This window comes from Panthera onca, chromosome A1, assembly GCF_046562875.1.
Source record: "Panthera onca isolate mPanOnc1 chromosome A1, mPanOnc1 haplotype 2, whole genome shotgun sequence".
NCBI lineage: Eukaryota > Metazoa > Chordata > Mammalia > Carnivora > Felidae > Panthera > Panthera onca.
In genome coordinates, this window is record NC_138339.1 from 176,902,740 (window position 1) to 176,927,669 (window position 24,930).

At 35.2% G+C, this 24,930-nt stretch overlaps 1 protein-coding gene across 2 annotated transcripts in view; it reads right to left on the reverse strand.

The window, feature by feature from the left end:
* Positions 1 to 24,930, reverse strand: part of GPC5 (glypican 5) — a 1,417,426-nt gene that overhangs the window by 948,884 nt on the left and 443,612 nt on the right. For both annotated transcript variants that reach the window (XM_060636856.3, XM_060636857.2), the window contains exon 6: positions 3,114 to 3,234. In XM_060636856.3, the coding sequence (XP_060492839.2) occupies positions 3,114 to 3,234 (121 nt within the window). The remainder of the gene's footprint in view (positions 1 to 3,113; positions 3,235 to 24,930) is intronic.

The window sequence follows — 24,930 nt, forward strand, 5'->3', positions numbered from 1 at the left end:
GACAGGCCAAAAGAAAGGTGTTTGGAGGCTAATTGTATGGAGCCAATTTACTAATAAATATGGCTGGTTTATTTCCACATATCTGCATAGAAGGACAAGGACAAGAGGAACATTTACTTATCCATATGATGAGAGATGTCATTTTAACTGTTAAATGCACTTAATATCCATCACAATAACAAATAGATTGAGTTCTAGCCAAACAGAAATAAATGATGATCTAAATCCATAGATTAGATTTTGAAATATATTCCTACTTCTACTTCCTCCCTTTGTCTCACACTATTCCAAAATTAAGACGTTATCACTTATAGAAGACAATGTTCTGAAACTCTTCAGACCTGACACTTTGTCAGGTTTTTATAACTGTCCCTTGATAGTTGCCAGGGCACACACATATTATCAATAGCCATAAGTCTAGCGAAAACAAAAATGTTCCTTCATCTCCAGGAGAGCTGCCTTAGGAAAGAATGTGTTCTAAGATATTAAGTGTGAATATTTTCATGCCACCTGTACAAAATATGACTTTCTTCTATCTTCAATAAAAATCTAAATTTCAATCATCATCCTAGTAGACTTTAAAAAGACAGACCTCAAAAATAGCATTTTATATGATATTCTCTTGTAGTTCTAGAACAAAACTTAAGTACGAATAACTGGAGATCTTCACAAATGTAAAGATGAAAGAATGGGACTCAATTTAACACAGGAGATAAAAAAAAGTGGGATTATTTCCCTCTGCCATCTTGAAAAGGGTATGGCTTTAAACCTATGAAACAAGAAGATGGTGATGTTAGGCTGAATGGACAACATATCCGTGAACTGGTTTCCTAAGAGGTTTTATAAACCTTTATATTTTGAATATCTACTTATTTCCTCGAGAATATGGTTACTTATATCTGTATACTCTTTCCTATATAGCCGCTCCATCCCTTTTACTTATAGCAGGTTTTCATCATGTATGTATTGAATGCACACCTGCTTGACATATATATCTACATACTTCTACACTATAGCCATGTGCATTGCCCTCTTACATGTGTTACCCACCTTCCTACAACCAAATAAATTAACATGATGAGACAGAATAAATATACACTGAAGTTTTATTTTTCCTTCCTGCCCCCCAGTGGCGTAGCCTGTACAGTCTCTGGAGACTGCTTACCCCACTTTGGAGACCGCTAAAATTTTGCCATATCCCAAGGAGAGAAACCAACTCATCTTAAAGCTCTTTTGATTTTATGACCAGTGAACACTCGAATTTCTGAATAATCTAGATCTGCACACCTTATTACGGTTCATGATGCTAGGAAGTGCTGGCTAGACCAAGGCATTCGTTCCTTCAGCCACAGGTTATATTGTTGGCTGCTCGTGATTCAGAGCTGAGTTAACATACCACCCACCTCCACCCTCGCAGCCTTCATCCAATTACTGGTCCAATGATCCAATTCCTCATCCAACGCAGGCCAAACTGAAAGGCTGAAAGCCTCCAGAATTCCTACTGGATTCAGATGAGGCTTCCATTACAACCACAATAAAGTTCAACTGCTCTCTCTTTAAGGCACCACTTCTTCCGGTCTTTTTCGTGATTATAACATCACGCTGCCAGAAATCTCCTACACAGATATCTCTGTCCCAGGGTCTCTTTCCTGGGAAACCTCAACAATTATGTGTCGAGTTCCTAATAAATTGTTTACGGAGCCACTGGAAATTCAAGAATTAAAATAATACCCTAAATTTTCCTGAATCCCCATTTGGTTCTCACTGAGTCAGGACTAATTTCACCTGGAGGTCTTCTTTGTTTTTTTTTATGAAAAATCAAGTTTCCAAAAATTCCTCCTTTTGAATGCCTGAGCGACATTTACTATTGGGCTTAATATCACTGCTTCTGAGGACAACAGGGTTTGTCCATCTTGATCTCAGCCATTCTGCCTCAGGCTATGGTCTAGTTCATACTGCTCACTACAGTACCTCCTTCAGTGTCACCTTAGCTCCTGACACAATCCCACAACCACTGAGGTCCAAGAAATGTCTGAACACTTGGTGTAATAACAGCATAAAGGACTTACTTTATCTGGGAAGTGTCTCTCTGAGGGAATGCTGTGCGGTTAACTCACTAGTAGATGTGACACCACTTTTCTCTTACACTTTTCTCAATGGCACTTAACTTTCAGTTCTGCCATCCAGGCTGAGAGCTCTGTTTCCCCAACGCACCAGTCATAGAATAAGCAAAATACCATTATTGCCTCCTGGACGGGATACATGTTGGACACAGACCCTGATATCCTCCTTGAATTTCCTTTGATGAAGATACATTTTTGATAAAAATGGAATCCTAAGAACAGACCCTACATAAACTTAGGTTTTGCAGAGCAACTATGAAAACCATACCAGTGACTCTAGAATATTTGAATATTAATAGAGTCAGTACTTTAAGTTTGTTATGTTAGTTATTAGAAATAAGAATCAACTATCCATCCAAGGTTCTACTTAGGAAAAATGAAAATATATGTACAGATTGTTATAAAAAGACTAATAACTAGAAAATAGTCCTTCTTACCCCAAACTCCAACAAATGAAGAATGGAGGGTGGCCTTCACAGCATGTAACATAATATTTGATTCTAACTAAAAGATTAGTTCAGTGAAGTGTTCTTTTGATAGAAATTCTCATGCTTCATATGCTATATGTTAAAAACAGCAGTATATACTTACTTGATGACATATTATTAAAGGTAAAACAGAAGTATTTCATAAACAACCAGATTATAGATTATAAGTAGATTATAAGGTAACATGTAAAACATGATACAGAAAATAAATACAAAAAATGCATATTATTCATTTACGATAACTTTTATAGAAAATGGAACAAAAATCTTCACAGCAAGGCTCAGAGAGTTGCCTGCAAATGACTTACTTGTTCTTTGTTTCCTCTAATTGTCACAGTAGACTCCATGTCTAAAGCTTATTCACTGGGCTGAAGCTTATCCTGAGATTTTCATCACTCTTAGATAGGACTATTAGGATTAACAGATTTATCACATGTAATGGAAAGTGACCACTTATTATTTACCATTGATTATACCAATAAATAGAGTTTTAATCACTTACCTGAATAACGTGTTTTAGTTTATCAATAATTTGATTTATCACAGGATCAGTTCCTCTGACTTTGACTTCGGGATTTCCAGATTGGGCTTTGATTCCATTTCCAACCACACGCTGAGTATAGCTAACAAAATGAAAAGTGGAAGATATATGAGTTAGTAACCTGGTCACAATATGATCTGCCATAACTATTTGAACATATTTGAGTTCAGAATATTGTTCCTTTAAGGGTACATGACAATATACCCTGGCACAGCTACAGTATTTTTTTTTTGGTAAATGCTTAGCATGTAAATATAGACTACTCTAATGTTTTTTCTCTCAAAAGACCCAACCAAAGATTGTGTTTTAACATCACCTATCAATATACTAAAGAAAGCTAATACACATTTCACTTTGTTACCAAGTCTTGCTGAATGACACATATGTCTGCATCCATATTATCTGAGTCAACTTACTTCATTTTATATAATATGCAAATGAGTCCCAACAATATCTTTTACATATTGGATCAGGAAATTATATATATAATTAAATGTAATTAAATACGTATTTACATAAAACATATATATGTATATATAAATATGTATTTACATTAAATATGTATTCATATACAAATATATTTATATAAAATACATATACATATATTTTAACCACACAAGTCAAAATTACAAACATTATAAACAACTAAACTGACAAAATATTTTGCAAGTAGACAAAACACAATCAGCTTTCACCAACGTATACCTAAACAAGGGTCTAGTAAATTGTGTTGTATGTAATGGGGTGATTGTATAGGTGGTTAAAGTCATTGCAAATTACTATCTTCCCAAAATGATAATCACACAGTATCAACTTAGTAAGCATACACATGTTTAGATTCATCAGTCACGATCCTAGGAATGAAGGAGAGGTTTAGCATGCTATGGGGATAGCTAGAAGGAACTGTGTATGTCAAGTGAGAGGTAGGAATAACACAGGTAGTAAACACTGAGCATTCAGAGAAGTCCATCTTGACTAAGACACTTGGGGAAACACTAAAGAAGTTAGAGCTTGTGTTAGCCCTTGAAGTATTACGGAAAGAATAGGTCCTAGATGACGTAGTTAACGCAAACTCCAGAGCAAAGGATGACATCCCAGCAGGAGAAATGGCAAAGGCATATGAATGACACACACAGGGAAGAATAACTAGGTTTCTATTTGCAAAGAGCACAAATGGGGAAAAGTAGGAGATAGGAGGTCACACCCTGAACATTCCATACTCTCTCCACTTAAGACTTTCCTCTGAGCAATTTGTTTGTTTAAATAAAAGTCATAATAAAGTGGTCTCAGAGACTTTTCAACAAACATTTTCATATGTTTAATATAATTTTTCTTCCCTCTATTTGAGCAGACTATCACAACTATCCATATGAACCGTCTGTAATTTTCTACAGCAATGGAATCTCTTTGAAAAGATGAAAGGAGATTCCACTGTTGACAATATGGCGACACAAAAGAATTTTCAAGGAATATCCAGCTTTACCCCAAATTTTGCATACACAATGACCAGTTCATAAAAGTGGATCAAACAATTCTTAACTAGATCCTTCCAATTAAATGATAGAATTGTGGGGGCACCTGGGTGGTACAGTCAGTTGAGTGTCTGACTCTTGATCTCTGCTCAGGAGATGGTGTGCATTGATGGTGCAGAGCCTGCTTGGGATTCTGTCTCTCTTCCTGTCTGCCCCTACCCTGCTGTACACATGCTCGCTCTTGCTCTCTCTTTCAAAATAAATAAATAAACTTAAAAAAAAATGTAAACAGAAATGATGGAACTTTTTCATATTGATAATATCAATTGGACATGACAAAAATAATGTTATTAATAAATCTTTTTTATTTTAAAACAACCTTGAACCCACTTCTTCAGGCAGAAATAGAAGGTACAGAGTTATGCATTCCAGTATACATTAGACACTGTCAATATGTGCCAATAACCAGTGGTAGAAGGAAACCAAGCCCACAAATCTATTAATGTGTAATAATATTTTTTACTTAGGAGGAATTGAGTAAAATATAAATATTAAGCTTTTCTTAACTCCTCTATAGCACTATTATATTTTTCTTCAAAATATTTCAAGCAGATTGCACATGTGGCTGCTTTATTAATGTACGATTAACAATAATGAGTAATATGAACACATAAATAGACAAATGCATGTTTATCATTCAGGCATTGTTTTAAATACTTCCTTTGTAGTCTGTCACTTTATTCACATGATAATCATTTGTTGTGGTCATGAGAATGTGCCTATAGACCTCAAAGTACTGGAAGTTTAATTGCTTAAAGGTACATGGGCTTTGCTCTGAAATCTATTTCTGCATCTGCCCCCAACCAGTCACTGAGTGCAGCAGAGCTAATAAGCAGGGCCATCACTAGAAGACACAGGGCTCCTCTGGTGACCAAGTTTGTCTCAGGATTCCCTGAAACCCTTGTTAACCTTTCTTAGGCTGCACTACATGGTAGAATGCTTTCACTCAACCTTTTTGCCATCCCCTTCACTCTGGGTCATACATGCTTCATGACTAACAGCTTTTCCAGCTTTACTCAGTGTCCACCCCATTTACTCCGATAGATATTTCCCTTAATAAATCCTCTTGTGTTTAATCCCTTTTTGGCATCTGCTTCTTGGAGAACCCAGATTAATACATCATATAATTTTTATACTGTAAGTATTCCTACTCTATAGATTGAGGATCTAGGATCTGAATAGGTTAAGTAACTTTCCCAAAGGCAACATTTTGTTAAGTGTGCAGCAAGGGTATGAATCCAGGGAACATGAGGTCCAAAATACAATCACTCAAAAATTATTAATCAAAACTCCTGAAATCAACTAAGATAAATTGGGATACAATTAGCTTGGTGCAAAGTGCTTGTTTGTTTGTTTTGATCCTTTCTTTTTTTTTTTTTTTTCTGTAACTACAGCATTTTCAAAAGTTTTACTATTTATAATTAGGAAAGAATGTACTATTTTCCTCAAAGATCCCAAAGAACAGTTGTATATTACCAGCTGGTGGGGTGAAAAGAAACTAATAGACTTCAAGTGTGCTTTAAGATTTTCCTGTTTGGGGGCACCTGGCTGGCTCAGTCAGTTAAGCATCTGACTTCAGCTCAGGTCATGATCTCACAGTTTGTGAGTTCGAGCCCTGCATCGGGCTCTGTGTTAACAGCTTGGAGCCTGGAGCCTGCTTCAGGATCTGTCTCCTCTCTCTCTTTACCCTTCCTCTGCTCATGCTGTATCTGTCTCTCTCTGTCTCAAAAATAAAAAAAAAAATTTTTTTTAATTAAAAAAATATTTTCCTATTTCTCTAGAAACACAGACAAAGTGAGTAATGGAAAGTTAGTCTTGTATCTTAATTTTAAATACAGTAAATTCTTGAACAACACACGTTTGGACTTCCCTCAGTCCACTAATACATAAATTTTGTTTTTCAATAAATACAATATTATAAATATATTTTTGCTTCCTAATTATTTTCTTAATAACATTTTTATTTTCTTTTCTCTAGCTTACTTTACTGTAAGTATAGTTAGTATGTAATACATATAATATACAAAATATGTGTTAATTGACTGCTTATGTTATTGGTAAGGCTTCTGGTCGACAGTAGGCTATTTGTAGTTTGGGGGAAGTCAAAAGTCATATGTTGATTTTTGATTATGCTCATAACCCCCACATTCTTCAATGATCAACTGTAAACTGTTACTTGGTTTATGGTTCGTGGGTTCAAGCCCTGCATCAGGCTCTGGACTGATGGCTTGGAGCCTGGAGTCTGCTTTACATTCTGTGTCTCCCTCTCTCTCTGCCCCTCTCCCACTTATGCTCTGTCTCTCTTTCAAAAATAAACATTAAAAAAAAGATGTAGGAATGTCATGTTACTTTAATCTGAAGAATATCTCATTTTTTATTCTTAACTGTCACTGTTGATAACACAGATAAATGTTATCACAAATACAATCGATCAAGAATCTCATTCCAAACTAGTGTCTTATAGAATAGTTCAGGATCACTATTCTTATTTATTATTTAAATAAGGAAAAAGTCTGCAGCAGGACATTTAAGATACTTCAAGTGAAATATAAGTTTTAAAAATAAGTTCTTCTTTTCTGTTTTTGTAAGGTTAAGGAGAACCACAATGCAATAGCTGTTCATACATACCAGAATGGTTTAAATGAAAAAGACAGATGATACCAGGGGGAACTGGAGCCTCTTCTGGTGGTGAGAGTATAAACCAATGTAAACCACTACTTGACATGTATTTTAAAGCTAACATATCCCGTGGCCCAGGGGATATACTCAACAATGTTTACCAAAAGACAGGTATAAGAACACTCAGGGAAGTACTACTCAAAATAGCCCCAAACTGGACACAATCTCAATGTTCATAAACATTAACATGGGAAAATAAATGGTCATATATATAAATATAAATATATAAATATATATATTTATATAATGATATATGATACAGCAATGAGAATGAATGAATGACAACTATACTCAAAATCTTATATAAGCTAAATGTGGAATGAAAAAAGCAAGATGTGGAACATATTCTATTACCCCATCTATAAAAGTTTAAAAATGAGTCAATAATGTTCTAAATCACCATAACTGCTACTCTAGAAGATACGGTCTAGAAGGCTGAAGGGGCTCCCTGGAGTTCTAGTAATATGTTTCTTGATTTGGGACCTGGTTACATAACAATGCTCATTTTGTATAAATAAAACAAAAACAAAAACAAAAAACACCGAATTGTAGAGTTAAGGTTTGAATATTTTACTAAATGCATGTATTTTCAACCTAAATAAAACACATCAAAAACCTCCTTGCTCTTTTTTCCTTAATATGTATACAATAGACAAATTGTCTCTGAACCATGTATAAATAAAAGATCCACGCAGGTATTTTTAACATGGTCTAAATGGTGGTGTCATCACTAAATTAGTAATTTAGGAGCCTAGATTGATATAAAAACTTACTCCCTGCAGCCTTGCCTTTGTATGCAAAAATATGGTTTCTAAATAAATAAATATTTTTCTAACAAAGAGTTTGAGTTTTTTATTATGAAATTTTAATAAATCATTAATCACATTTTCCTTCTAATGTACAAGTAATGGATAAAACATTTCAAGGATCCCTATAGAGGTTTCTCAACTTGAAAAATTGCTTGCATTTCAACTAGAAAAAGGGAATAAAACACACATCCACCAAAAAGGCCAATTTTTTGTTAGAGAAGTAGCAGACCCACCATCTGTGCTGATTTCTTCTAAGCAGGTCTGGTAACGTATGACAGCAACTTAATAGGGATACTCACTCCCCAAGTAAAACTTGCTTTTCATTAAAATGGAAAAAAGGCAAGCACTGACGTTATTTACATTCTATAAAGATGTTTTAAAATGATGATTAACAAGATTCCAATTCTCTATGTGTTCAACATATGAAATATTAAAAAGAAGTGTTATTAAATCTACACACAGTATGTCATTAAGAAATCATTTCTCCAGACTCTACCAACATTTCTTATTTGAAATTCATGTCATGCCCTACTAGTTGGTATTAATTTTACTTTATTTAGAACACAGAATTTGTTTCAGATGCACATCAAAAGTATGGTATTTTGATGTGTGCTCACATAATTTCTGGGGGACAAATATTTGGAATCTGACCCTGGAATGCATTACAAATCACTTCAAGTGGTCTGAGAAGTCTTTGATAACTTCACTGGGTCAGGACATAAGAACTTCAAAATTTATATGAAATGAGAAAAACACTTGATCAGGGACTTTCTCTTTTTAACATGTCACCATCTTTGTTAGAGTTTTAAGACTGAGAATGGGGACCATGTTGGTGGTGGTGGTGGTGGTGGTTTAGCAATAACAGTAGTAATAGGTGTTTTGTTTGTTTGCTTGTTTGCTACTTTTTTTGTATGCCTGGTTAGGTGATTGTATATTAAAATTCCTTCAATTTCCAGAGTTTTGAGTCTCCTAAAATCTAGGAGGCAAAACACTGTGTGTCTTTGGCTCTGGTAACTATGTTGCCATCCTGGGTAAAAAAGTCTGGGAAGAACATTACATGTATTCATCAATGAACCTCTTCTTTGACAACAAATTGTCCTTTCAAATCATTTCTGGGCCTCCCTTCCTGGTTCTGGCAGCAAATGTGAAAGTAAGTAGCACTGGTATTTTTGTGTGTAAATTTTCGTCAGATATTTGGGTGACACTGAATACCACTGCTGACTGCTGCTTTATGTACAGGCAGCTTCTGTATAGCACTTTTCTTCTACAGTGAAGGTCTTAATCTTTGAAATCTCAGAACGAAAAGAAGTCATATGATTGATTTTATGTGCCAGGTTTATGGGGCTAACCTTTCATGGTAGGTAAGAGGCTTACAGGGGATTTAGAAAATAGAGACATCTGTAGAATCAATTCAAAATGATTAAACCTTTTGTGATTGCACTATCTCATTTCAATTGCTGAGCCACAAACTATTTATAAGTTAATCTCTACCATTTATTTGGCTTTATAATTATAGATAATGTCTAAATTTGAGATCTATGTTTCTGAACCTAAATAATGAAGTCAAAATAAATATATATCTTAGAGACCTTATTGTGTTATCATTACTTATAGGTAATTAATTTCCTGATGCAGATATTGTATTTCTGATACCTTATGGATAACAATCGTTAACATTATTTTAATAAGGCAACGTCATGCTTTGTATAGTAGCCAACGAAGAATGTTTATCAGATCCCTGCCATAAATAAAATACGAACATGTTTAGAAAAAGCAAGAAAGTAAGAACTCATTAAAGAATGGATATCAATCAATCTTCCGCCTAACTCCAGTCGGCAAGGCATGTATTTGTGCTTGTCAGTTTAGCCAGGTAATCACAGGTTTCAAGATATTTTGTAAGATAAGCAGCTGTGTGAACTTGCAAAATATTTGCACATGAGAAACCAGTGACTATACATGCAAAACCAGTGGTGTTCTGAAGGCTATCACTTCGACAAATGTTGACTACCTGATAAAAATTGTATTAAAAGCAAACTTCCCCCCATGTAAAAAAAATAGTACATTCCTTACATGATTTCTTTTCTCCTAACCCCTCCCTAATCTTACCAAGAAAAGATCAATATCTTAATTATAGCAAAAGCTCTGTTTTTATGGTTTAAAATTTTTGACTTAAAAATTCAAAGCAAGTATTAATAAACCTTTGGTTTGTTTAATTATCCTCACTTTCTTCAAGGTAACTGTCAAATTTAAAATGATCACTTCTAACTACCATCAATTGCACATACTGTTATATGAATTATGAAATGTTATACTAACTTCTGTTTCCCAGGCACACATTTCAAAATTAAATTCTTCTTAGTAAGAGACAAGCTATCTTTCATGGATTTATGATAGCTGATAATCATCATTTTGTACTGATTTTCTGTCTCCCTTCGCTGTTTGCTATCAATATATGAAAGTAAAATGTTATTATCTGAGTACTAATAAATTAAATACTATTAGAGCCAAAAAAATGACGTGAAATTGTTTAGGGTATAAATTTCATTTAACCAAACTTGTATTAGACATCACTAAATCCTAAAAGTTCCCAGAATCTTACACAGCCCGTTCTGGTATTTTTTAAATGTAATTGACACCAACATTAATTAAATTTCAGATATAAAACTATCAACTGCATCATAAATACTTTAAAATTAGGCGCAAGATACAATAATCTAAGACTACCAACGTATCATCCAAATGAAACACTTAGGTACTTCTTACTAATAGATACCATAATAAAATCAGAGAGAAAGAACCTCTGAATCTCAGACTATACTAGGTTACTAGTACCACCACTAGGCTCCTAGGGCCACCGTATTCACCCCACTACACAGAGTATTAGAAAGAAACTGGAAGCTACCTGCATGAAAACAAATTTCCCCTTGAACTTTAATTAATCAATAGACTTTACATTTAAACCTCTATCCTTGCAGTCATAATCTATTTTATTCTAGGGAAATTTTATTTGCTACAAAATAATATTTATATTTCTCAAATACAGCTCTCAAATTACAGCTTGGGTTTTTTCATTACAAGTCAGTTATCCTTAAGGAAAATAATCACCTTTGGAAATTTTTAGTACCTGGTATCTAGCATTTCCTGTAATCTAAATGATTTTCATCTTACTAGCAAAAGTAAACAATGCTATTGATAATTTCCTGTGTTCCAAATTCATACAAACAGGAAATAGAATCTTAAAATATGATTTGTTCTCCTCTTAAGCAGCAGCCCAACCACCTGCCCTGAATGTAAACTTTCCCTGAAAGCTATGAAGGGCTAGTTTATCATGAAGGTGTTGACGGTTGATTCTTTGGGGACCCATATAAGCACACAGAATAAATTTTAATCATACTTAATGCTAATGTGGTAGCAAGGCTGTGACAATATTCAAATGTGACTAATTTCATTGAATTAGCTGTACCCAGTAAGCTAAACTTCATTGCTTAAATCTACATAAATGCCTCAAAAGAAATAATTAAGCTCATCTCCTTTCTATTTATTTTTTTGTTGATGCTTAAGAGTGAAAAGATTTTAACCGAGATCTTTTGTCTGCTTGGTTTTTGTTTTTATTTAGCAATCGGTTCTCCTGTTTTATCACCATAAGACTGTGTGGGTACTTAGCAGCTTGCTGAAGACAGCACTCTGCTTTCAAAAAGAAATACACCTTTTCCAGGAATATAGTACTTGGCATTCAGCTCTTGGCCTATAGCCTAATAGATCTGTTGTCTGTCTTTAGTGACAGTCACATAAATTTAAAGCTGGAGAGGACCTTAGAGGTCATCTAGTCCAACTGAACCATGTTTTAAAACAAATGAAGAGGTATGTTTATTTCATCATTTTGCACCTATGTACTGTATATTTCCAGAAAAGCCTTTGAGACAGCCTAAAATAAAAGGCATAGACACTATAAAACAAGGGCACAATGACAGAATAATGAAGAGAGGCAGATGACAATTATAAAAGAAGACCTAGTAAAGAGACACTACACTTCAGCCTAAAACTTAGCCCTAAGCCTCTTGATGGTAAAGGCTAAAAGGAAACCCAGAATTCAAATAGCTCTTATTAGTTAATGAAAGTGGTATTTGCAAATGTCAACAGCCACTTTTGTTTTTTGTTTTGTTTTGTTTTGTTTTGTTTTGTTTTGCTTTGCTTTGCTTTTGGTATCCCTAAACTCTCAAGCACAGCACTTGAGTCCTTAAGTAACAGACAATGAACAATACAACCAAAATTATCTTCAATAGCAATTTCAAAGGTTCCAAAGAGATAGGTACACAAGATCCTTTTTTAAATGAATCTTTGTTAAGAGCTGTCCGTGTGATATTAGATTTTAGTTCTGAACAAGTATTTCTCCTGGGGCTTGGTTATCTGACTTGGTAAAAATTTAGCCTTGGAGAACTTAGAAGAGCAGATGGTTAATATTTCCCTGAATTTACTTTTGTTTTTAATTGATATTTAATTTCACCACTCACAAGGAATATATTCTCTGGATAATGTATTGAAGCACCATAAACAAAGACTCTCAAGGTCAAAGGGACTTGAGATAGATCAGAAAGCAGAGGTCTGGTCTGAAGAGCTGCATGCATGGTCTCTACTGTACTACACGGCAAATAGGAACACGACAAGCAATTTACCAATAAATAAACACCAATGAGAGGGGAAGAGTGGTTGTAATGGCACGACACAGTTTAACTGACAGTTAAATGTTTTCTAATAGATTTATACATCCTACATTTAATGGGATCATTTTCTTTTCTCTTCCATCACTTTTCAAAACATGTAGCTTGTTGCTTTGTAGAGGAAATTATTTGGTAGATTCAATTTCCAAAGTTTAAAACAGGCCCATCATCAATGTTCTATGAATTGGATGGTCTTGATGTTTTGATGGTCTTGAATGTATTGGACGGTTCATATATTTTTGGATAGGGATGGGAGCCTGTCAAGGAGGTCAAAAAGTCTGCATTTTGTAGCTCTTATTATGAACACTTCTCGTCTGCTCTTATCTTAGGCATAATTGCACAAATTAGTTAGGAATTAATAAAAGCCAGGCATAATCACAAGAACTAAATGGATAAAAATGTTTATATATACTTTATTTGTATTTTCAATAGCAAGAACTTGGAGTTCTGGGCCCATGGAAGAGATTTCAAGTTTTGAAGATTTGTAAATAGCCATTCTTAACAAAAATAACCCAGCAATAATTAGTATTTAGAAAGCAATTAGAATTGGAGCCTAACACGTCAGTTTTAATCTCCAGTTTCAATCTTGTCACTGAGGCCAACTTGAAGTTCTGTCCAACAATTCTATTTTGTGGTCTGTTGAATCTCAAAATACAAATCGATAGGTTTCAAATCATAGTTATTATGAAGAGCAAGGAGGAGGTGAAGGTGGGGAAATAACTAAGCTTTTTGTCCATACTTCATCTTAACTAGACCATAGCCAACTTTCTGTTATCACACAGTCCTGAGAAAACAGTCCACTTGCATAACAGAATTTAATGTGTCCACTTGCATATATGAGAAAATTTCTCCTCCAGCTATTTTTTGGCAAACTCAGTTGTGCTGTGCAGAAAACAGCTGGACTTAGTTCCACAGACAGAACTATACATGCCCAGGGACTTTTAGATCCCCAACAACTGTATATACCCCAGAAACACATTTGGCTGACTCACTATATGAAAAATATGCATACACAGAATACAGGACATTTCTGATAGCCTCCAGAGTCCAAATAGAAGGGGTATTTCTGGCCCAGATGACTTAGAGATTCCACACCTTTGGGAAAATGTGGCCAATCTCTCCCTCACTCTCTTTACTTCCCTTCCTCCTATCTTTTCTCAGTCACTTAAATGATTTCTGCCACATCTCTCAGGGTTTACACACTCCATCCTCCCTGCCTGGAAAGTTCTGTACCTTTAGACCCTTTCCTCAGTCAGCTGCACTAAACATCAAAAAGATTTTTGCAGTAATGATTCATTTAAGGATTTTGAGATTACCCTGAATTATCTGGGTGAGCCCCAGATGCAATCACCTATATCTCCTTAAATGGCAGACAGAGAGAGATTTCTTTCTAAAGGAAGGAAGAGAAGATGACAGTGGGATCACAAGTCAGGGGTCACAGTGACACAGCCACAAGCCTAGAAACTCCAGAAGTTGGAAGAGGCAAGGGATGGATTCTCCCTAGAGCCATTAGAGGGAGTTTGGTCTGGCCAATAATTTGATTTTGGCCCAGTGATATGAATTTCAGACTTCTGAACTATTAGAGAATACGTTTTTGTGGTTTTAAGTTTCTCAGTGGTAATCTGTTACAGCAGCCACAGGAAACTAATACAACCACCAGCTTGGGTATCTCCTGTGTTATTTGCTCTCACTTCAGCTATTGCTTGCTAATACCTCGTTTTCTGGGATGCATGTATCATCACTGTAATTAAGTCATTAATTCACAAGGATGTGTTTAATGTCTGTAACTCCCTTCTAGACTGTAAATTCTTAAGGTCAACTAGCATGTCTGTCTTAATCATCCTCTAGTTCCAGGGCTTGGCAACATGTTTGTAATATGAGAGCTCATATCTGTATCAGAGTGAACATAGGACAGATACAAAAGTAAACTAAAAAATCATTTTCAGGCAGTAGTTTATCTTTCCCAGAATTGTTCCTTATAAAAGTGATGAGTCATTTCTAAACATTCCTGAATTTGGTAACAAATTCTAGGAATATGAAGTTCATTTTAATGCTGATTTGATCAAGCTTTAAATAGCTTCTGATAGTCTATAATGGAGTCCGACCCAAGACCCTATTAGTAAAGAGAAAGAAAGAAATTAGGAAAACAGAACAACATGAACAACACCAAACGTTAAAACTGATACTCAATATATGGATTATAAGAACAATTAAGTCATCCTATCCATATTTTATCTCATAAGACAGAAGAATTTCCTCCTTATAAAAACCATATAAGATGGTACTTGGCTCTCCATAGCCTATTCTCTGAGTCACTCTTGCAGCATCCCAGAGAATGTTCCTCTATTGTCCCAGTCCTGTTTCTTGAGGGGCCAGAGACTAGCCACTCCCACATAATTCATAATGTGAAGCCTCCTTAGGAGACAGTAGCTATAATAAAAGAACATGATGCATTAGGGGCCTGCTGGGCCTTGTTCCCTCAAGAAAGCCTTGCTGGGGGGGGGAGGCAGTATGACACAGGTGCTAGAAGCAAATCATTACCTGAGTGATGAGAGCTTAATCACATAAGTTTCCCAGAATCCTTCTCTCCCTCTGCTGCTTCCCCCACTACCCTAGCATGAAATCAGCCTCTTTTTCTTTTCCCTTCTCTTCCACATGTTACAAATTGCTATTTATTAGTACAATGGAATTTGAATGAAGTTTAGGGAAAAATGGAGAGATTATAAAGCAAAACAGGGAACTACTGATAAACAAGTGGCCTGCACTATACCAATAGGCTATTTAAAATTAATGCCCATTCTGATAAAGGGTTAATATCCAAAATCTATAAAGAACTTATCAAACCCAACACCTCAAAACCAAATAATCCAGCTAAGAAATGGGCAAAAGACATGGATAAACAGTTTTCCGAAGAAGACATCCAGATGGCTAATAGACACATGAAAAATGCTCAATATCAATCAATCATCATCAGGGAAATACAAATCAAAACCATGATGAGATACCACCCCACACCTGTCAGAATGGCTAACATTAACACAAGAAACAACAGGTGTTGACTAGTGTATGGAGAAAGGGGAACCCTCTTACACTGTTGATGGGAATGCAAACTGGTGCAGCTATCCTGGAGAACATTATGAAAGTTCCTCACAAGGTTAAAAATAGAACGACCCTATGATCTAGCAATTGTACTACTAGGTATTCACCCAAAGGATACAAAAATACAGATTCAAAGGGGTACATGCACCCTGACTGTTGTAGCAGCATTATCAACAATATGTAAATTAGGAGAGAGCCAAATGTACATCAACTGATGAATGTATAAAAAGAGATGGTGTATATATAATTTGTGTGTGTGTATGTGTATATATATGTATATATATATACACATACACACACACGTATATATTTTGTGTGTGTGTATGTGTATATATATGTATATATATATACACATACACACACACGTATATATTTTGTGTGTGTGTATGTGTATATATATGTATATATATGTATATGTATATATGTATATATATATACACATACACACACACGTATATATATAGTGTGGTGTATACATATAATATATAACGGAATATATAAATATGTTATATATGTGTATATGTATGGATATATGATATATATACACAGATGGTATATATACATATATAATGTGTATATACATATAAAATGTGATATATGTAAATATATATAATATATATAATGGAATATTACTCAGCCATCAAAAAGAATGAAATTGTGCCATTTGCAACAACATGTATGGAACTTGAGTGTATTATGCTAAGTGAGATAAGCCAGTCAGAGAAAGACAAATAGCATATGATTTCACTCATATGTGGAATTTAAGAAACTAAACAGATGAACATAAGAGAAGGGGGAAAAAAAAGAGAAGGAAGCAAACCTAAGAGACTCTTAATGATAGAGAACAAACTGAGAGTTGATGGAGGGAGGTGGATAGGGAACGGGCTGGATGGGTGATGGGCACTTGTTGTAATGAGTTCTGGCTGTTGAATATAAGTGATGAGTCACTGAATTCTACTCCTGAAACCAATATTGACTGAATGCTAACTAACTAGGATTTATATAAAAAACTGAAATAAAAAAATTAATATCCAAATAAATACAGCCTTCCTTTAGAATTCCTCATCAGAAAGCAGTAACATGTATAACCTGTAATAAGTACTCATTTTTATATGAGTACCCCAGTCCCCACTATATGTCCATACTGAGTACGATAACATGTTTGGTACCTTGAAGCAGACAGATTAAACAGGTTTCAACTTAGCCTAGTTGAGCTGTTCCAATAAATGCTTGCTGGCCACTGGGAGGAGTTATGTCTATCAACTTGCTCTCCAGTTTACATCAAAAAGTAGCTCATCTCAAAGGTAAACAAATTAATGGAAAAATGGTTATTATTTTTTGATGTTAGATCCTGATTTTGGATAAACATCACTACCTTCTAGATAAAGAGAGTGGGGAAAATAAAACAGAAAGCACACACACACACACACACACACAAAATTAAAAATCATGCTGTAGAAAAGGGAAAGGGAACATCATGTTCTCATAATAAAGACTCAGGGAGAAGGAATATCCCTTAAAAAGATTTAACTGTGGAACCAGAAGGAATATTTAGAAAATTGCTTTGAAGTACTTAAACTATGAAGAATGTGTAGAAAGGCAAGTCATTTATGAAATAGAACAAAGTTAAAATGACAAAATGGCAAAATGGGAGATGCCTGAGATTAGGAGGTTTATAGGAAAACTAACATGCAGTAGCAGAATTTCCAACCACAAAGAAATACATGGGCAAGAAAACTGATACAGTGAAAAGTTCAAGTGGTAATTGAATCACAGCCCTGGGGGAAAAAGAGAAAGATAAAACAATGACAGAGAAATGGTAGATGGGAATGCCAGAGACTGGAGTTTGAACTCAAAAACAATTTGTGTACCTGAGAAACAAGACCAACTCATTCTGAAACAATAATCAAAACTATAACTGAAACATGAAGACTAAAATGACTAATCAGTTAGTAGAGGCAGTGGTAGGAAAACAATGAAGTGTGACCCATATTTAGATAGAAACTAGCCAAACTCCAGAAATTAAAAAAAAAAAATGTCCAGGGGCGCCTGGGTGGCTCAGTCAGTTAAGCGTCTGACTTTGGCTCAGGTCATGATCTCACAGTTTGTGAGTTCGAGCCCCACATCGGGCTCTGTGCTGACAGCTCAGAGCCTGGAGCCTCTTCAGATTCTGTCTTTCTCTCTCTCTCTGCCTCTCTCTGGCTCTCAAAAATAAATAAACATTAAAAAAAATTTTAAAAATACATAAAAATTTTAAAAATGTCCATCTTTTATATAGACAGAAAACAACAACATTAGCCACAGCAACAACAACAGCAACAAAGAGTCCTTTAAAAATAATTATGTCAGGCTTGCTTTGGACCTTTCTTTTGCTGCATTAACATATTCAAAGACATGGCACTTTTAAGAGGATAAGACTACCAAGAATATACCTATTAGGTTGTCTTTCTCCAGGCTGACTGAGAGATATTCTATACATATTCTACTGATTTATCTTTCTAATAATTACTCAAGGGCATATGGGTATATACTGGGGAAAAACAATAAAAATTAAAGTTTTAAGAGCCAGGAAATTGTAAATCCAAAATCCTGAGACAATTGACTCAATTAATTATAAATCTAGGGTGTGTTGGTGGCTCAGTCCATTAAGCATCTGACTATTGATGTCAGCTCAGGTCATGATCTCATGGTACATGGGATCAAGCGCTGAATCAGGCTCTGCAAAGTCAGTGTGTAGCCTGCTTGGGATTCTCTCTCTTCATCTCTCTCTGCTCCTCCCCTGCTCACCCTCTCTCTCTCAAAATAAATAAAATAAACTTAAAATATATATTTAAAGTTAATTTTACATATCTTATAATTGTTTGCCACCATAATATTCTTAAAGTAAAACTGGAAGAGAACATAAAATATTTTATAAATGCAATTATATTTCACATTCCAATAGTAGATATTAAGAATTTTAGGGTCAAAGAGAAGGAAAAGCTTTCTATACCCCTCATCTAACACTGTGAGCTCAAGAGAGACCACTAAAAATTCTTTTAGGCTGTAATCAGTGTCCAGACTCACACCACAGATAACCTCTTCCAACCTGATCACTGTAGTCTGGTCCATGCCTATTCCCTCATCTGATGATTACAAAAAACTCTTAACCAGTCTCCCAGCTTCTGCCATTAACCCCCTTCAGCTATTCCTAACACAAGGCCAGAAAGATATTATTAAACATAATTCATATCATGTTACTCCTCTGCTTAAAACCTTTCAATGGAGGCCATCTCAGTTATAAGAAAAGACAGTCTTTACAATGGTCTACGAGACCCTTTCTCCATAATCTGCCTCGTCTCCTTTATTTTTCTATCAGCTACTGATACTCTTCCCTCATTAGGCTCCAACCACACTGGTTTCAAAGATGGTACTCTCAGCCAAGTCCACATGCTTCCGATTCAGGGTCTTGGTACAAGCTACCTTCTCCCCAGAATGCTCTTTCCTCAGAAGAGCATGATCCCTCCCCATCTCTTTCAAGTCTCTCCTTAAATGCCTTGCACCTGATATACAATCGCCATGTCTGGCAGTTTTAAAAATGGCCTCAAAATAGGTTGACACCAAGTGATGGGTCTATGTCCCCTTACCTTGAACCGGAGCATGCTTGTGACTGCTACAACCAATAGATTATGGCAAATAATTTTGTGTGACTTCTAAGACTAGACAGTAAAAACCCACAAAACTTCTCCCTGGTTCCCTCAGAATTCTCAATCCATGGGAACCCAGTTACCATATAAGAAGTTCAACTACCCTGATACCTCCAGGGTGGCAAAGTCACGTGTAGGCTCTCCAATGAAGAGTGCCTCCCAACTGACCCCATCCTTCTAGCCACCCTCACTGATTTATAAGACATAGGAAAAAGCCGCTTGGACACTCCAGACTGACTTATTTGACAGTAGAGTAGTACTGAGTCACTTTAATCACACAAAAGCAGAAGAATCATCCAGGTGAACCCTGCTGAAATATTCCTGACCTATGTATCCACGAAATATAATAAAATGTTTGTTGTTTTAAGTTATTAAATCGTGGGGATAGTTTCTTAAGCAGCAATAGTAACTATAACACCACCCTATCTCTACAGGCATCAGTTATCCTCTTTTCTTTTTCATTTGTTTTTAAAATTTTTTTAACATTTATTTACTTTTGAGATAGAGAGAAACAGATCATGAGCAGGAGAGGGGCAGAGAGAGAATCCAAAGCATGCTCCAGGCTCCAAGCTGTCAGCAGAGAGCCTGATGTGGGGCCTGAATTCATAAACCATGAGATCAAGACCTGAGCCAAAGTCATATGCTCAACAGACTGAGCCACCCAGGCGCCCCTCTATCCTCTTTTCTTGATTTATTTTTTGGTTGGTATGTAACATTTTAAAACAAATCAAGGAATTATCCTATTTTGTGATAACCTCTATTACAGAGAGATTTCTGTATGTTTTATTCACAGATACATAAAAACCTACCTATAAATAGTTATTATTCTATAAATATATGTTGAATGCTGAATGACTAATATGAAATGGTAATAAAGTTTACATATGTAAGTTTTTAACATTAAAAAAATACAAAGTAAAAAAACACATTCCATGCAGGAGGAAATAAACACAGAATGCTGTTTACAAAGGATAAATGAGTTCACTGAAGTAAATCCAAATAGTCAGGTATGGTAAACTGAGATAAATTATATCACTTACTATTGAAAACAGATTCTCAGTTTGAATTTATAAAAATAAATGAATGAATAAAACTCTATTCGATTTCCAGGAAATGTAAAAATCATTCCTGGAAGTTTAACAATCTAGAATACCTAGATTAATATAGAGATTACTATGGAATATAAAAATCAAAAGTTTTTGAGTAGCAACATTGACTTCAGACAAAGTGGAATTTAAGGGGAAAGATTTTACATGGAAAATAAGAAAGCAACTTAATGGTAAAAGGCAAAATAGTCAATGAATATATAGCAACAGTAATCTTTATTCAACAAGTTACATAGCAAACCTTTACAAAGCAAAACATATTCACAACAATGAATACATAATTAAAGATAAAACTATATTTAGAAGAGATTTAATGATGCTAGAATTAGTATGGCTCTCAGTTATGATTGATTACATAAAAAGTTTAAAGGATATAATTTTGTCACTATAATGTACATTTTTAACGCATGCATATTATAATCTGTGGACCACAAAAGTATTTTTCTTTCATGTCTCCTTTGAAAATGAAAAATGGATTATATCTAGGACTACCCAAAAAGTTACAATATGTTTTTAAAAGTAAAAATTATGTCGGGCACCTGGGTGGCTCAGTTGGTTAAGCATCCTGTTTCAGCTCAGGTCATGATCTCACGATTTGTAAGTTTGCGCCCAGCGTCAGGCTCTGTGCTGACAGCTCAGAGGCTGGAGCCTGCTTCAGATTCTGTGTCTCCCTCTCTCTGCCCCTCCCCCACTCATGCTCTGTCTCTCTCAAAAATAAATAAATGTTAAAAAAATTTTTAGGGGCGCCTGGGTGGCGCAGTCGGTTAAGCATCCGACTTCAGCCAGGTCACGATCTCGCGGTCCGTGAGTTCGAGCCCCGCGTCAGGCTCTGGGCTGATGGCTCGGAGCCTGGAGCCTGTTTCCGATTCTGTGTCTCCCTCTCTCTCTGCCCCTCCCCCGTTCATGCTCTGTCTCTCTCTGTCCCAAAAATAAGATAAAAAACGTTGAAAAAAAAAAAATTTTTTTAAAGTGCAAATTATGTGATTTACATTATCTGCATAGGACTCAAAAAAAACTAAAAATTAAGGGAAAGCTGAAACAAGACAACAACCACCAATCCTGTTCTTATAATATTTAAAAATAGACACCTTGAGATTAGTCCTTTTTTAACAGAAAGAAACCCAGCCAATTACTACAGAGATAATCCCACATTTAATTCAAAATGCACTGCTATAAATATTCTCATTTATGTTTAAAAATTTTAAATAATTTAGTATTTAACTCAAAAATTTTTAATGGTAAAACAAAACATATATAAGTCAATTTAGGGTATATTAAATTAAATATTAAAACGCAATGAATTATAAATTTAACAAGTAGAACTGATAAAGATATGAATTCACCCTTTAACAAGAATCCCATAATACACAAAAATATAACAAAATATACAAAAAAAATACAAGATTATAATAAAAAAATTAAAAATTAAAAATCTGAAGTGGAACAATAAATATAAGAAATGAAGAAATCATTTTAAATACAGAGAATATGACTCTAGAAAATGGATTACATGTTTCATTTAGATGAACTGGGTAAATGAATCTTGTATTAACTTAAAAATGGTAAATCTGGTAAACATACCAATTTCTTTGCAAGAAACTCAAAAGTATTATTGAAAATGAAATTTCTATTAAAGCTTCAATAACCAAACAGTTTTATTAGTATCTTTTTTAAAAATCTGAGTTGGAGGCACCTGGGTGGCTCAGTTGGTTAAGTGTCTGACTCTTGGTTTCGGCTCAGGTTATGATCTCACTGTTTGGTGAGTTCAAGTCCCACACTGGACTCCTTGCTGACAGTGTGGAGCCTGCTTGAGATTCTCTGTCTCCCTCTCTCTGCTTCCCTCCCTCACTTGAGCTGTCTCTGTCTCTCTCAAAATAAATACATTTTAAAAATAAAGTTAAATTAAAATTAAAATCTGAGTTGAAGCAATAAAATATATATAAAAGCATAGAAAAACAAGTAGCTTCTATTCCAGTAATTATACAAAGCAAATATAACTCTGATACTAACTCTTGAAAAAGTTAGAATGAAATATTTAAACAGTATCTCCCATGAACACAGTTAAAATATCCCTAACTAGGGGCGCCTGGGTGGCTCAGTCGGTTAAGCCTTTGACTTTGGCTCAGGTCATGATTTTGTGGTTCGTGAGTTCGAGCCCCACATCGGGCTATGTGCTGATAACTCAGAGCCTGGAGCCTGCTTCAGATTCTGTGTCTCCCTCTCTCTCTCCACCTCCCCCACTCACACTCAGTGTCTCTGTCTCTCAAAAATAAATAAACATTAAAATTTTTTTTAAAAAATATTCCTAACTAAAATGACAACAAACTGAACTGTACCCTACTAAGAAATCACCCATGCCAATAATTTGGGATTCAAATTCAGGCATACAAACTATGGTTTAATACTAAGAAATGCTTATTCATGTAACACAACATAACAATAAACCTCTTCATTTACTTTATATTGCACATTTACTTAATAAGTATAATACACATGACTAATTTAATTAAAAATAGTTAAAGGATATTTCCTTACCCTGATTAAAATATCTTAAACTAACAGGCACTTTTATTATTATTTAGGTCTAGCCAACACCATAACATGAAAAAAACAAATAAGTATGTAAATTATAAAGGAGAGAATAAATGATCAGTAATAGGTTTAATAATTAATCATTTAATCATGATGAGTTCTGTGTGATCACATATGCCACAAGAAAAACACAAAGTAAGTTTGTGCAATCAACCCAAAAGATAAATCTCTATCTTCATATGAGACAATATAATTGTATAGGAAAATTTTAGACTTCATTACAAAGATTGAACCTAAGTCCTATGTTGGCCTTTCTCTCATACACAGGAGCAAATTTTGCCACCCCAAAATACGCCTCTTTGGCATATTGATAATTTTAAGCTGGTTATTCTTTTTTTTTTTAATTAGAGAGAGAGAGAGAGAGAGAATGAGAGCACAGGAATGGGGGAGAAGGGTGGAGGGAGAGAGAGAGAATGTTAAGCAGGTTCCATGCTCCTGGCAGAGCCCGACTTGGGGCTCGATCCCACAATCCTGGGATCATGACCTGAGCCGATATCAAGAGTTGGACACTCAACTGACTGAGCCACCCAGGCACCCCTTAAGCCGTTCATTCTTAAGAAACTGCAAACACAAGAGAAAAATTGAAAATCAAGTAGAAGTTACCCTTTTGTAAGAGACATTTACATGTATAAGGGAAAATTCTAAGTGTAATCTCCTTTGTATTAAGAAGAGGCAGGTGATTCAATCTGTAAAACTTTTAGCAATGAAGAAAGCACAGACTTAAATCTGTGTTAACAACCTTTACTGTGTGTTTCTTGGTAACCTCCCACCTGACTTCCCATCCCCAACATCTTTTATGTTTAGCTGAAGATAGTATTTAAGGTGATGGCTTCTGCCATTTGGGGGAGTTACTCAATTTTCCTGGGTCTCTCCCATATATAAAGAAGGTATACATATTGTTAAACTTTTGTTTGATTCTCTTCTATCAATCTGTCTCTGTTTAATTCTGTAACCAGACAAAAGAACCTAAAGGGGAGAGGAACATTTTTCCTGCCAACATTCACAATGTGGATTTGGTCACTCATTAACTCTCCCTGAGCTTCAATTACCTTATGTTTAGAATATCAGTGCTGCGTTCTAATATTCAGGGCGGCTGTGATATTAAGTGTGCACTGAAACGGTGCTGCATTAAAACAGGTGACTGATGCCAGCCTTCTGTGACCTTCTCAAGTAACTTCAAGGAGAAACCCAAAACAAGAAGAACCAGAAGGCCAGTTAAGCAAAGGCATTCAGGCAATGTTTTTGAACAATCAGATATGATAGAAACATAATGTATAGAGATGACCTAGGGTCGGTCTTTCATGTGTTTATGTGGAAATCATTAAACCTTAATTCTTAAAACCAAACAAGTTATACCTGGTGACACACAACTGCAGCTTTGTGCACTGCTTACAACACTTATATATACCCCTCCCCCTTTCTGCATGCAATCCTCTGTAAACTAACAAGCTTCAGAGCAGTTTTTTCAGAACAATCTGAAATACAGTAAAGCCTTGGTTTGTGAGCATAATTCGTTCCAGAAACATGCTTATAACCCAAAGCACTTGTATATCAAAG